Below are 15,311 nucleotides of genomic sequence, written 5' to 3'. Positions count from 1 at the left end.
CACTTTGTTTTTCATTTCATTTAAGCTACTTATTTCCTGGAAATAATAAAAAAATGTTACACTGAATTCCACGAATTTAATTAAAAAAATCTGTAGCAGTGTTTTGTTCAATTTATTTAATTATTGTTTTTTTTAAATGAAAATGACAACTTTAAAATGAACGCAGTTTTTGCGAGAGGCGAAAAATGTTTGGTTGGTACTTTTTGTTTGTCATATTCTAAAACCATTTTCCACCAAACCAATAACCGCGCGCGACCATACATCATTATTCTATGGTTTTTTCTCAAAGGTTTCCATTAGAAAGAATACTAAACTATTAAGTAAAACTGAAAGTATTACTGCTGAAAGGTCTTCACAGAAAGTTTGTTTTGTTATTCACAATGTAAAAGAGAGAGATGATAATTTACGCCGTAGGACAGTCACATTTACGTAAATTGCCGCTGCCTTGACAAAAACAATGTGAATCGGGCGACACATTACTTGGTGGAAATGTAGTCTTCAGATGTTATTCGATCTGTATGTACTGTCATATTATTAACACAGTTGTGTATGTGTAGTGATTAAATGGCGATTCGTGGTTACATTGGAATTTCATAATAGATATCGCTGTACAGGAATTGATTTGCAAAAAACAGTGTTTACACAAATAAAAAGTAAAAATGCGTTCTGTCGTAGAAATAGGGGCTAGTGTCCCTGCATTCTTAGGAAAATTATGGAAATTGGTTAATGATTCAGAAACGAATAATTTGATTTCATGGAGCCCTGTAAGTGTATAAGTTTCCTTTTACAGTGTTATTTAATGTCACTATCAAATAACACGTCTGATGAAATGTGATGCAACGAACTTCAATGGAAAATAACCATAACACAACCTAAAAATTGTATGCATATTTAAGACGCAGCTGATTGTCTGCTGCGAAACTTGATAAATAAATAGTTACATGTCACGTTTTCTACCACGCAGGTTCTCGCCCGAACATTTGTTAAGGCGAAGCACAACGGACATAAAAAAATAAAACTGTATTAAATTGTAGTAATCTTTATAAAATTAATACTTAGTATAAAATTACAATAAGATAATTAAAATTTATATTAATGTTTATTTGCAAAAGTAAAATAAAATCGATTGTTGTTTATACAATTAATAGATAATATGGTTTTACTTATTTTTAAGCAAATTAAAACAAATTTAGTAATAACATTTTAAAAGTGAAAGGAACTATTTTAACATATGTTGATATATAGCAAAAGATAGAATGTAAAAAAGCTAAATGCAGTAATAGTAATATAATTAACTTTTTTTAAGGGTGGAAAAACATTTGTAATAAAAAATCAAGCTGATTTTGCAAGAGAACTACTCCCTTTATATTACAAGCACAACAATATGGCCAGCTTTATAAGGCAGTTAAATATGTATGGCTTTCATAAGATAACATCTGTTGAAAATGGTGGATTAAGATATGAAAAGGATGAAATAGAATTTTCCCATCCATGTTTTATGAGGGGTCATGCTTATTTATTAGAACATATAAAGAGGAAAATTGCAAATCCAAAGTCGATTGTTGCAAGCAATGAGAGTGGTGAAAAAATTCTGCTCAAACCGGAGCTTATGAATAAAGTATTGGCAGATGTAAAACAAATGAAAGGAAAACAGGAAAGTCTTGATGCTAAATTCAGTGCAATGAAGCAAGAGAATGAAGCATTATGGAGAGAGGTAGCAATTTTAAGGCAAAAACATATCAAACAGCAACAAATTGTTAATAATGTATGTCTTTTAATAATCTTATAATATCCTTTTATTTTTAGGGTTTATACTAATTTTGTGAAATAATTTCAGCTTATACAATTTCTGATGTCATTGGTACAACCAACAAGGGCACCAAATGCTAATGGAAATAATGTTGGTGTGAAGAGGCCTTTCCAATTGATGATCAATAATGCAGCATATGTTGCCACAAGTGATGGCCCTTACTCAAGTAGAGCTAAAAACATTAAACTAGATAAAGAAGTTCCTTTAGAAGATATCAATGAAGATAACTTGGTGTGTTATTTTACTTGGTTTAAATCAGAGTTCCCCAAACTTTTTTTGTATGTAGATGCTTTCCATGTTGGGTAGACCCCCTACTTACCTGATATTTATTTCCTGTAAATTTCTAACTATAGGGATGTTTAGTGTTGAAAAATTTAAGTAAAAACACATTTTATAAACATGTATAATAATTTTTTACTTTTGTAAATAATGTATGTGTTTTGATATTTTAAGATAGTATGATGTAAGTAAATAGGTACTATCAGTGTACATGTTGAGATCTACTATCATGGACCCCCATTTTCATTTCATGGACCCCTAAATTCCTTTTTCGCTGATGTAGGCCCCTTGCCTTGCTTGTAGGTTGTCATAGACCCCTAGGGGTTGATATAGACCACTTTGGGAATCACTGGTTTAAATGTTAAATAGATTATCTTGTTTATGTAACAATTATTCACTATTTTCTTTTAAATTATAGGAAGATGGGCCGACAATACATGAATTAGCTCATGATGATGTGTTACATAATGAAGCCTCACAGGATTCCTTAGACCCATCCAATTTTGTGACCGTTGATATTGCAGCTAATCCTGAAATGTTTGTGGGGAACACTGCTGACCCCTCATCTGCAATACAGTACCATGTTACAATGGCAGATGGTGATGAAGCAGAGACAGGTAATTATCAATTGTGTAAGCATTTAATTACATTTTTCAATGAATTTGTACCTAGATTATTGAGAAATTGTTCAAATTGCAATATTATTAAAATTTACTTTGCTTTACTTTTAAAATTTACTTGCATTTTTTTAACAGTTTTGTTGACTACTTTAGGGTTTTCTCCAAGCAAATTATTGTTAAAGAATAAATTGCTGAATCTATTTAAAACATTCAAAATTTCTTAAATGGTACACTATTTATGATAATTTTGGCTTTTAGATTGGAAGCTGTCATATCCTACTAATCGAAAAAAGAATGTGAGAACAAGAGTAAATAATCCTGTACCAGTTGTGACATCACCGTCACCTATGATGGCATCACCTTCTCCTATGACACCGTCCCCAACATCTCCAATCTCACAGAACACTCTTGAACAACCAATTAACATAGCTACCATGACAACACCCGGCACCTCAAAACCAAAAGATAAGGGATCCAAAAAAGATGTTATACCAAGTGGGAAACATCTTCTCCCCTCAAGTAATTACAATGCAATGAACAATTCAGCCGATTTCAAATTGCCAGCTGAAATATTTGCAAGTGATGATTCAGTTAGTGATGCGGGAGTCACTCCGACTGATGAATTTGGTATTAGGAACATAATCCAAGAAACAGTGAAACCGGAACCAGCTATCTCTATGTCCAAAGATGAAATGCTCGGCGGAGTGAATATTAAAGTTGAAAAATTCTTAGATAACACAAAACCATTAAAGAAAACAAAGAAATCAAAGAATAATGAACCTAGTGATGTGAATTTAGCTGACATAAAGACTGAATTACAGGATTATTTTGATTGGAACAACATGACACTAGCTACAGTTAACAACAGTAGTAATGTCAACAGGTTCCAGTCTATGTAAGTACTTATTGTTAAACCTACATTTTTATACCCTTTGTCAACATTACTTCTATTCCATATTACACATATTAAAAATGTGCAGATTTTTACTATATGTTAATTCCCTCAAGAATTTAAATCTGTGTTTTTCAATATCTATTTTTAATTTCAATATTCAGGTATAGAAGAGATAACATGGCCAAAAATCAAGATGAATTTTCTTCCTTTGGATCCAATTCAAACAAGTATGTGATATGTCAAATAATGCAAGTCGTTGCTATTAAAGCAAATATTAACAACCATGTTTATGGGTTTATTATTCATTCAATGTTGTATTTTGCAGACAGTGTGTGCTGTCTATACTAAAACACTTTATTAGTTTTATTAAAAATTAATTTAGGAAACTTTCTCAATATGTTGTTAGCAATATTTTTTTATTATTTGATTTTCATTGGGTATTTGAACCATTTTTATTCTAGTAATTATAAAATAAGTTCATGATAACTAAGTTCATTGTATGTATTGTATTTATGTAATATCTATTATTTATTTTTTCTCTGAATTGATTATTATATGTTTTACAATTTTTTAATGTTTAAATGATACATTGATACTCAACAAAATACCAATAAATAGTGAAAATAAATACAATGTTCTATACATTTTTAATACAGACAACTACGAATTTATTAATAATAAACATATGTTTCCAGGAATGACATAGATGACCATTTGGACACAATGCAAACTGACTTGGATTCATTAAGAGAACTTCTAAGAAGTGACAGCTACTCCTTAGACACAAACACTCTATTAGGGGTATGTTAAATATTTAATTTGGTATTTGTACCTATAATTTATTAATTTTATTTTAATGTTACTGTGCATTTAATGTTGTGTAAACGATTTTGAAAAACATATGGTGAGTATTTCGCGCCCTAAATTCGAATGTTGTGCGTCAGTGTGTGTGAGCCTTTGTAACGCACACAGGCGCGGTGTCGCGTCGCTATACGGTATCGCGGCGTGCGGTTGGCAGCACTGCGCGAGGTCACGTTGCATTCAACGTGCTGGCCGCGCGTGTTAGACCTTGTGCTTTTACTGTAACATTTTGTACTCGCGCGGCGACAGCCGACCGACGACTCGGCCACGTAATGCCGGCTTTTTTCTAATTACCGTTGATAACGATTTCTCTCTGTCTAGTTGTATTATGTATTCGTACGACTAAATGATTGAGAAATAATCGATGCTGTTTCATATGTCGGGAATTTTATTATTTTAATTAGTATGTTACAATTTAACTTCTGTATTGTCCATAGAATGCTGATGCAGGCGTACAACCTGCGATGTCTCTCGTCATTCCTTTCCATCAACACACCATGAATGACTATGTAATTTCTTGAAATAAATGCAAATTAATTAAATTTACATAATATATAAATTAAATGCTATATGATATTGATTTTATAATTAAATTTTAAAACGTCGTGCATATTGCAAATAATTTAAATAAATATGCACTAACAATAGACAAAATGTTTATTACGTGAGAAAAGTTTTGAATGCTTAATCAGCCCCTTGTAGTTCGATAGTCTGGTGAATTACATAAAACTTACTTCAACGTAAGGATATCTACAATATCCATATTATTAAATTATCAAATGTATATGGGGTGCGTACAATTATAGTAGTCGATTCTTGCTGTAGATTTGAAATATATTTACAACTGAATATAAATTATAGTTCAAATAATGTTTCCAGTTGTTTGGCTCCGAGGATCCTTTCTATGGGCTGTCATTTAATCCGAGCGATGAGAGAGCAAAGACAAGCAATAATGGTGAGTTACAAATAAAATCTCTTATTTAACCAGCATTTTATGATGTAATGCATTCTTATTTATGGTTTGCATTATTTAAAACTTATTGGTATTTAAATTTGAACATATAAAGGTATACCGTGGATTTTTGGGTACAGCTTATAAGGTAACAAATAAAAGAAGAATTATAGGGAACTAACGGCAGAATGTTGAAACGAATCTTAAACAATTCGTAAGTACCGTTTAAAATATCTGTCAGATATAAATAATCTGTCGAACGTTAAAATTTTAATGGAATATGTTTCAAGATGCTGTTTATTTAAATGTCGTTTCATTATTCTGCCGTAACAGTTATGCAAGTGATATTTTACGTTTATATTAATTGTAGATACAACAAAACAGTATCCGATGATTGATTATGATTGGCTGATCAGTGGCGGCGATAAGACGCCCGCGTAGAACTACAACTTCATTGCAACATTGTATACATCGACTATTGTTTAATTATGGATTGTTTGGTAAAGGGTTGGATGACGTCATTTGTCTATGATAGTGTTGATATTTAAAAATAATTTGGAACTTTTTTAATTTTAAGAAGTTAATAAGATCGATATTAAGATTGCATATACCTGAGTAACAGCTTGTTACAAAATTTACTTATATGAATCTAACTAGAATGTGTAGAAACTATGTGAACTCACTATGTTATTGTGCACGCATAGTATGAAGGTTTTAGCTTCGAATCTAAGACTACAGATTTAGATCTAAGAAGGTACTTTTAAGTTAGTTATATTTTCAATACAACCACAGAACAAAATTATTTGTTTAATTTAAGATTATTTTAATGAGTTGGGCAACACTGGAGTAAACTCACAATTAATAACACATTAGATATATCTTCTATTCTTATTTATGTTTTAAATTAAACGGTTTTTGTTGAAATATTAATACAACGGAGAGAGTTGAAGAAATGTTACTTTTTTCATCAGATGGGACGATTATTTATAATATTCATGTTAATTATAATATACTTTAAACATTACTAATCCTGTGAAATATATTTTTATGTAATGAAGCAAAGAAGAAAGGAGATATGTCAAATGTAGTCGGCGGAGAAAGTCGCGCCCAGAGCCACTGTTCTGAGGACGATGGTACTCATTCTGATTTTAATCCAGTCGTTTATATTGACGCCTTTAGTTTGTATTAGTGTAGTGAATATTCGCACTCATAGTTGTGAGTCCCTTACTGTAGTTTCTCATACTAAGTGACGACGATTTTGTGAGAAGCAGTAATTTCGCATGATATTGACATATTTGCCTATTTTTGTATGTATTTTATGTGGCTTTCTTTAAATATTATTAATATATTTTGCAAATTACTTGAGAAATATGAGTTTCTGTATATTATATTATTGGTATAGATGCAGTATATGTCTATGGAGTAATAGATACCTTTTGCCTAAAAAATATTGCCTTTTTGTACAATAAATCTAACTTTAAATAACCTATTTGTTGTTTTAAAATCTAGTAATGATTTGTTGCTAACATCTAGTAATTATATTTTGTCACTAATTAGAAAGCTACATAAATAATAATAAATCAGATATATTGCTTAGTAATTAAAATTTGGATGTAATGGGTATGTATTATTTGTTTTTATGAAAGTTATTTTAGCAAATGATTTTTGAAAATGCATGAAGCACGATTTTTAATTATGGTCGAATTGGTTTTTATAGTAATTACTTAAAGGTTCGAGTTTGCCGGAAACTGTTTGGCTTATACATTTAATTTAGAACCCACGCTTGTCAAGGTAAGGGTAATGATTTGAAGCTTAGTGTATTGTCCGCTATCCGAAGTAACATATGTGAAACCATGTCAAGTAATTTATGAGCCTTTTAGGACCACTAGTAAAAATAGGTTTGTCTAACGGCAGTTATGGGATATATGACCCCATGTAACTTCCCCTTATAAAATCCCCATAAGATACAAATATTTTCGTTAAATGAGTCGAATTATAATTGGTTTAAATAATGTTAGTTGTCATTTTTTTTTAATTTCAATTGCATCAAGCTTTATTGGATATCAATGTACATTTGAAGACTATGTTTTTTTTTAAATATGCTCTGTTTTGGTATTAGAAATGTATTTTAGCGTGAATATGTGTCCTACTGTTTGTAAGTTGCTATGATCAATTAATATTTATATCTCGCCAGCACAATCGTCATTTTTAATACGATCACTAACTTTTGGGAAACTTTCAGCTGAAGGGTATCAGCTTATGTCGTATACAGGGAATATTCCGTATCTAGAAGATATAAATCTCCCCGAGTTGGAGGGGGAGAATTCTCAGGAGACGCCGGTGGTGCCGAGCCCCGGCTCCTCGCTGCATACGCCGCGCCTCGACCTCCCGCACTCGCCGGCACCCTGAGGCACCGCTAACAAACGCAGGAAAAAGCGCAAGTGACTCTCAACTTTAAGTGTATTTAAAGTGACTTCTAGGATACTAGGTGTTGATTTATAATTTATATTGTGTTTATAGAAATATATAGACTAGGCATAGTGAACTAAATTTTTTTAACCGGTAATTACTTTATCAAGTAATGTCAGTTGTCAAGTTTAGTACGCCATCTCGTGTCTTGTATTGACTATTTATAAATTTGTAATAAGCTCCATCTTTTGTCGTAAAATAAAACTTCAACAATTTCATAATAAAAATGCTTGCTCTATATATCTTTTGAATTTCTTTGGTTATAGACAAATTGGTATTATAAACCGAAACGAAAATTGTGATTGAAGTTAGTATTTCGTGTATTTGAATTAGCTATAATTCAATCTAACTTACATTGTAAAGCTTCATTGCTTGCGAACAATAGCTGAGTAGCCGCCACAAACTTATTACAAAGAAAGTCTTGTTATTGTGCACTATTTGATAACATCCCATACTCTTTACAACAATGTCGCTAAAGGCCTATTCAACGAAAAGTGTTCTCTTTTCATTGAATGTCCAGTAGACATTCCAGTCCAGTGGCATACCGTCACTGGATTGCAACCAAAGATGTTAACCTGATCATTTCAGTGAGTTCATTTTTTCTATTTTCAGTATTGGATTTAATTTTGGACTGAAAAATGTGAACTTGGTTTTGTCTTTTGTGCCAGATATTATAATTATCATTTTTTACTTGGTTTTATGTAGGTACAGAACATGGTATTATCATGATATATTTTATCATGCTGCCAATTGTCAAACCGCAATTTCCCATATGACAGTTTTGCTGGTACAAAATTGTACAAAGTTTTTATTTCAAATCAACTATTGTAGTAACTCAAACTAATAATAATAATGAATAGATTTAAACTTAATAAATTGCTTGTGAACGCAAATACTTACAATTTTCGAGATGTTTAACTAAAAAAAAGTAGAGATAACTTATTTGTAGATGTTTCGGTGGGAACCCAAAAATTAATAAATTCGTGAACTAATTAATTTGTTTTAGACTTATAACAGAACAGTATGTATATAACATTTTTATATCAATAAAATTACCGAATGACGATCTTGTATAAGGCCACCCACAAATATGCTTGTTATATAAAAACTATTTAATTGCAGACAGGATTTAGTATATACAGATTATATAAGATATTACTGGTGCCTTATATACAATATTAGATTTAAAAAAAAAACTCCTAATAACGATTATGGGATTATAAAAGTTTTTTTACTAGACCTTTCGCAGCAAAACAAAGAATAATTGGTCCTATTATATAAAAAAGATTATCTCAATTTTTCCGTTAGTAATTTCTTTAAAGAACAATTAAACTGACTGATGGTATGAAAGGCTAACGGTGATGGATGTAAAAGATTTTATTTCTATAGTATAATAAAATTATTTTTGTTACGAGACTTAATAAGTCTACATACGCGAATTATGTACATACATATGTATAATCTGTTTTTTTTTTTATATATTTGTAATTATAAGTGTAAAGATTTACTATAAGGAGGTGTAAACTATTCTCAATTATTAAAGGTGCTTTTACACTGTAATATCAGTGAAAATGTACCTTAAGATATTTTAAAATACAATTTATGTGATAGTACCGCCGCAGAGCATTTTTATTATTAATGTTTTATTAAAGAGTTACACAGCTTGCTATATAGACATCGACATTTCAATGTTTAAAATCAAAATTAAATTTCGCAATGCTTATTAAATATTGCTTGTGTTTCAAGAGCAAGAAAGAGATGGATAATAATTGTCCAGTTGTAATGACAGTTGAATTCACAATATCACTTGAAATTATAAAATTGTTTGTACTTTTTCATGCGTAGTCATTTTTTACTATCGTTACTTAGATGCGATTACTAGAGTGCTGATAAATGTGACTTAGATATCTTATAAGGAAATAGTGTGGTTTGAAAAATACGATGTACAGGCGTTTACCATTCTCAGTGTTAATAACAATGAGAATTGCAAAATATTAGGAATTAGATTCATATGAGGGTTATTTTTATTTTGCCCGTACCTATGAACTGTTAAATATACAAAATAGTATATAAAAAAATAGTAATACAAAAATTTTGGATGTGAAGCTCTCATTTAGATCTTGTTTTCAGTCCAATAGTTTTTTGTTTTATTTATGTGTAATTTTTTTAACTTGTACAAATTTTTACATATATTTTAGTATTCTTAAATCGCTATAAACATACAGACTGACATTACCATCCTAAAATTATGATACCTACGTATCATACCTATATACATACATATACCTACGTAAATTATTTTGAACACTGTCCTACAAAAATATAACACATGGTGTCATTACTATGGAAAATGTCCGATTTATATTCAACTTATAAAAGTGTTGCAGTTAGTAAAAAAGTATTTGTAAAATTTTCTATATATTACCATGTAAATAAATGAAATAGGGCATATCCTAATCAAGAATACAAAAATCCTTGCCTGGGACTTTGTTACATCAATTTCTATTTTACGCAAATTCATATTTTTCAGCAATATGGGAAGGATTTTTATATTTCTGGTCAGGCTATATAAATATTTATTGTTAAAATTTGTTTTTTTTTTGTTATTGTTACACGAGAAACTTGTTTTAAATGTTATTGTAAAACTATGTAAAAATCGTCTACGAATATGGAAATTTGTATAGGAATTTGGTGAAAAAAATGCAAATATTTATCTGTTTGGCGCTAGTCGTTTCCAATGACTTTCAATTATGTTGCGAAAAATAGCAATTAATATATCTGTGCTTGTATTGTAATATTTTAAGTACCACATAATGTTAGGTTTCATTGTATTATAACATTTTTTACGAATTACGAACAAAGTTTTTTTGTTTTTAAGTTAGCTTATAATTTACTATGTAAAGAAATACCTATAAGTTATTTTTAATGTAATAAAAGATTGTATACTAAATGTCTTTTTATTAATTTATACCTTTTGTCATTGCATGGAATTAACTTCTGGTTGCTACTCTATTTGGTACTGGTTTGCCTTATATTGACCTTCACTTGAGACCTAACAAGTGACCGGTAAATATTGAAAGAAATGACGAATCAAAAACTGTCCAACCGAGTTGAACCTTGCAAGTAATCGGTTTATAGCTAGAAAATCATCCTGATTGGCGATTTTTGTATAGCTCGTTTATCCGAATGTATGTAATCTAATGGACTGGGATTAAATAAAAAATAACGTCATACTGTTTACTTTTCGAGGGAATCGAGTTTGCTGTTTTCAATAAAAGCCTGGTATTCAAAAAACCTTAATAAAAAGTCTTGTTTCGTGCAAAATAAATTTTAATTGTACTATGATTTAACCACATGTACTGTTATCACAGTTTTTTTTTAATATCACAATTACACATGACAGCATATTCCATAAACGAAATTATGACCGTTACAATATTACAAGCGTTATTAGTACTGCTTATCAAAACATTGAGTCATTTATACAAGCAAATGCAACAAAATCATTGTAAATATTAGTAAATAATCTATTAAAATATAATAAAATGTTATATTATAATATACACAACACAAACGAATATCGCTTATAAATATTTTTGTCCCAAAATTAAATTTTTGCAGTTATCAATTTATTAAAAAATACATTTATGCAATTCGATATAATTAAAATAGACAGGCTTTGATCTACTTGAAATGTTCGCATATAAATAAGTCACCACCATTCCAGAACATTTTTTGTTGTATGTATAGTTCTTTTCATATATCTCGGCGGCTTAAGAACATGGACGCACCCGGTGTCTAGCATACATACTTAAAATTGTGTGAAACCGACTTGTATGAAGTTGAGAGTTAACCGCCAAGATATATCAAAACTAGTGAAATATAACATGTTATCACACTTTTTAAATTAGTTTCTGTACTCGCACATTTAAACATATATATAAAAAAATCAAAATGTCATAGTTTAAATATGTACATTTGTCCTGTTAGATTAAATTTTGTTTTATAAAATATTTAAAAAACCACGAATTTGCCTAAAGTCTTGCTAAATTTATATCTGCATCTAATTTTTCTTGCATTGTTAAATTTATGTATAATGTATTATCTGCCCTAATAAAAATTACAAAGTGAGTTATCACATAATTATTGCTTTTTATTAAAACATTATATGATTTCTAAACTCTAACTTATGTTAATGTACTGTACAAGATATGAAAATACTTTCTTTAAAGGACTTCCTACAGTCGACAATATGCCAAATAAAAGGTTGGGTTTGTGCCGTGGATCTAAAGTCTTCATAGTAAACTATGTTTTGTTCGATAATCATTATTTAAAAATCTTAATGTAAGCGTAATTTCCTCATCAACGATGGCAGAAATGTCGGTGCTGGTGATCTGTTCTTGACTGATTCCGTGATATAAGGCCCCGGTTTCGTCATCAGCACCGTGTGCAGTGTGGGCAGGGCTCCGATGGCACAGGCAAGCTCTGGAGACATATATCTGCAGCCTTGCACATCCAGGAACTTGAGCTTCTCACAATGCGTCCGGATAGCCTCTAATGATCTGTCAGTGAGTTGGTTGCAACCCTGAAAGTTTATTAACACAACACTGAATTTATTTGAGTTTTTAAAAAGAATACAATTTTTTAAGAAGACCTATGATGGGGTACAGGTGGTCAATTCATTGTTTCAACAGACATTGTATTTCAATATTAGGTTATCATTAAAATAAATTATACAAAAATACTAAACACTTAACATCCAAATAATGCTTTTAGTTTATGCTTTGAATATATTTATTGCAAGGTCTCACATGTCCCAAATTATTATGACTATTTCAATATTTAAAAATAAAAAATGTCTTACCCGTAATTCAAGTGTCTGTAATCTTCGTAATTCTTTTACGATTTCAGTTACTGCATCATCCTTTAAATTATAGCAATCAGTTAAATTGAAATATTCAATACTCGGGCAGTTTCTTACTAAGTGTCCTATGCCTTCGTGAGTTATCTGTTGACATCTACTGAAATTAAGATTTGCTAACTCTTTGAAGGTAAATGCATATGTCAAGCTAACATCAGTTATTCTGTTACAACCGCTCATATCCAGTTCTTTTAAATGTTTCAATCGTGCCAAAGAGTATCCCGTAAATGAGTCCTGTGTTATATTTTCACACATTCTCATTACATTCTTCTTTCTATTCGCATCTCGTACTATTTCCTCTTCAGCTCTCGAGCCTAAATGTATTTTCTGATGCGTGGGAGCTTCATCATAATTGGACCTTATCAGTGAATCATCATCACCATCTTGTTGTAACTTGCCCATTCCAGTCAAACCTGCATCTGACACTTTATCACAATGACTTATTTTCAAAGTGTGTAAGAAACCTTGGTTTTTAAATACAACCTGTATAGATGTATCTGTCACAGCATTAAAACAATAACTCAAGTCTAATGAACGCAAATTAGGCAACTTCTCCGATAACATTATAACGCCAGTTTGGTCTAAGTTTAACGAATGTATATCCAAATCTTCTAAAACTGTGTTCTCTTCAGCACATATACCATTTTTTAGTCCTTCTTTTGTAATCAATTCACACTGCGAAGTGTTTAATACTCTTAACTTTGTTAATTTATGAAGTTCTGATATACCTAAGTCAGTAACAGCTCTGCATCTTTGTATATTTAAATATTCTAGATTAATTAAATTGTTACATATGTGAACTAGAGATTGATCTGTTACTCTGGTGCATAACCCTATGTCTAGTTCTTTTAACATAATCTGATGTGTAGTAAGAGCCAGGATACCTGTATTAGTGAGCTGATCACAAGAATGTACTTCCAATGTATTTAATTCAAGGTTAACAACTTCTGATAAAGATTTTAAAGCAGCACCATCTATTAAAGTACTCGAGAACTGCAGCGTTTTTACACTCTGAGCATGAGAATGTATAAATTGTAACACAAAATAAAATGTTAAAACACTCTCTGATGGATTCTCAAATATATTAGTTCCGCTGGGATAAAATTTCTTCACTAAACCCAAATGGAATTGAAGAGAGCAACCTGATAAATTTAAATGTTCAAGTGCTGGAGCAGCCTTTACAAAACGGCTAAATAATGCATCTGTTAGGTATTGGTTGCCGGACAGGCTCAATGATCTCAAATTTTCTAGATTATTTACCAATAGGCCATCAGTTTTTCCCTCTAATAAACGACCTGACATAAAAAGATCTTTACAACTCTCTATGTTTAATGATTCTAAATTTGGACATTTCTGTAAAATATTCACAAACACCTTCTCACACATATCACAATTTTTAAAAGTCAAGCTTTTAATATTTTCTCCCGTTCTTTCCCAGAATCCATTTAATTTATTTGATATTTCAACCTCATTGAATAAGTAATTGCTGTAAACTGTCGCTGAATTCTCAAAGATGCTTAGATTAGAGGATTCTTCATCACTGTTTATAGATTTGTATAAAACAACTACTTTATTCTTTAAGAAGCAATAAGCATTAGCTGCTGAATACCAGGAGCGGCATGTCTCACTTGCAGATTTCCTGTCCGACTTTGGTAGGTATTTGAAAAGATAAACTAACACCTGTGAAATACAAAAAAATAAGTTTTCATCATTATTTTGAGAATGCAGGGCCATAGCAATAAAAAAATAACCATTTCCAATTTTTCAACTTGTAAAGATAACTTATGAAAATTATGCAATACTCATATTGTATATTAATATTTAGACCAGACCAGCATATGTAATGAAGTATATTTTTATAAACAAGCAAAAATCATACATTTACAGAATTTATATAGAAAGCCAAACAATGGTCATATCTTTTCAGTTACGAGAGCAAAATGCCTATGAGGAAGATAGCAATCACGTGAAAAAATGATATAAAAGTCAGACAAAGAAACCTTACGATTAATTAATGATTAAATTAGTCTACTTACTTCGAATGGTAATTCCATGATCGAATTTTAAAAAGGCACAATCTCTGTATTTGAAGTGTATAGCAACTTTACATTATTCAATTGAAAATTTAGACCAGATTTATTTAATTATTTAAGTTCAATGGCAAAATTTGAAGTCTATGGCCAAACATATGACATTTTGCTAATTTGACAAACATGTGAGTGACCTTGAATTTGTCTTATGATTTTGAAGTTTGTAAACAGATTACGTAAATTACGTTTCGTTATAAGCTTTTTCTTTTTAAGTACAATGGCAAATTAAGAGCACCGTTCATAAATCATTATTATAAAAATACGGACAAACCATATAATTACTAAATCGTTTTCTTTAGTAAAAATTAGCTTTCGCCCACGACTCCGACCGTGGAAGTAAAAAAAAATCGAGAGAGGTAATTTATTAAGATTTGTAGTAAATTTTATCGAGATCCGTTCAACAGTTTAGGCTAC

The 15,311-nt window shown here is 30.6% G+C and overlaps 2 protein-coding genes across 10 annotated transcripts; one reads left to right on the top strand and one right to left on the bottom strand.

Moving 5' to 3' along the window:
* The first annotated feature begins 242 nt into the window (after nt 1–242).
* On the top strand, nt 243–10,134 carry LOC106100592 (heat shock factor protein). Of its 9 annotated transcripts, none has more exons than XM_013279506.1 (11): nt 243–516; nt 1,307–1,765; nt 1,838–2,041; nt 2,508–2,706; nt 2,968–3,604; nt 3,766–3,831; nt 4,300–4,405; nt 4,903–4,974; nt 5,345–5,420; nt 6,476–6,550; nt 7,660–10,134. In XM_013279506.1, exons 2-11 carry the CDS (start codon nt 1,385–1,387, stop codon nt 7,824–7,826), a joined length of 1,983 nt encoding a protein of 660 aa, XP_013134960.1. In that variant the 5' UTR covers nt 243–516; nt 1,307–1,384; the 3' UTR covers nt 7,827–10,134. The 9 variants fall into 9 exon arrangements, with proteins under 9 accessions (XP_013134960.1, XP_013134954.1, XP_013134955.1 ...); XM_013279500.1 differs by lacking the exon at nt 243–516 and adding an exon at nt 523–764; XM_013279501.1 differs by lacking the exons at nt 243–516; nt 3,766–3,831 and adding an exon at nt 523–764.
* A 1,789-nt stretch (nt 10,135–11,923) lies between these two features.
* On the bottom strand, nt 11,924–15,029 carry LOC106100436 (F-box/LRR-repeat protein 14). Its single transcript, XM_013279290.1, has 3 exons — nt 14,844–15,029; nt 12,751–14,487; nt 11,924–12,471 (listed from the first exon to the last, which is right to left on the bottom strand). Exons 1-3 carry the CDS (start codon nt 14,859–14,861, stop codon nt 12,226–12,228), a joined length of 2,001 nt encoding a protein of 666 aa, XP_013134744.1. The 5' UTR covers nt 14,862–15,029; the 3' UTR covers nt 11,924–12,225.
* Between the last annotated feature and the right edge of the window lie 282 nt (nt 15,030–15,311).

The sequence above is a fragment of the Papilio polytes genome, unplaced genomic scaffold, assembly GCF_000836215.1.
Source record: "Papilio polytes unplaced genomic scaffold, Ppol_1.0 DF824047.1, whole genome shotgun sequence".
NCBI classification, from domain to species: Eukaryota; Metazoa; Arthropoda; class Insecta; order Lepidoptera; family Papilionidae; genus Papilio; species Papilio polytes.
This window is presented reverse-complemented; position numbering and strand designations above follow the sequence as displayed.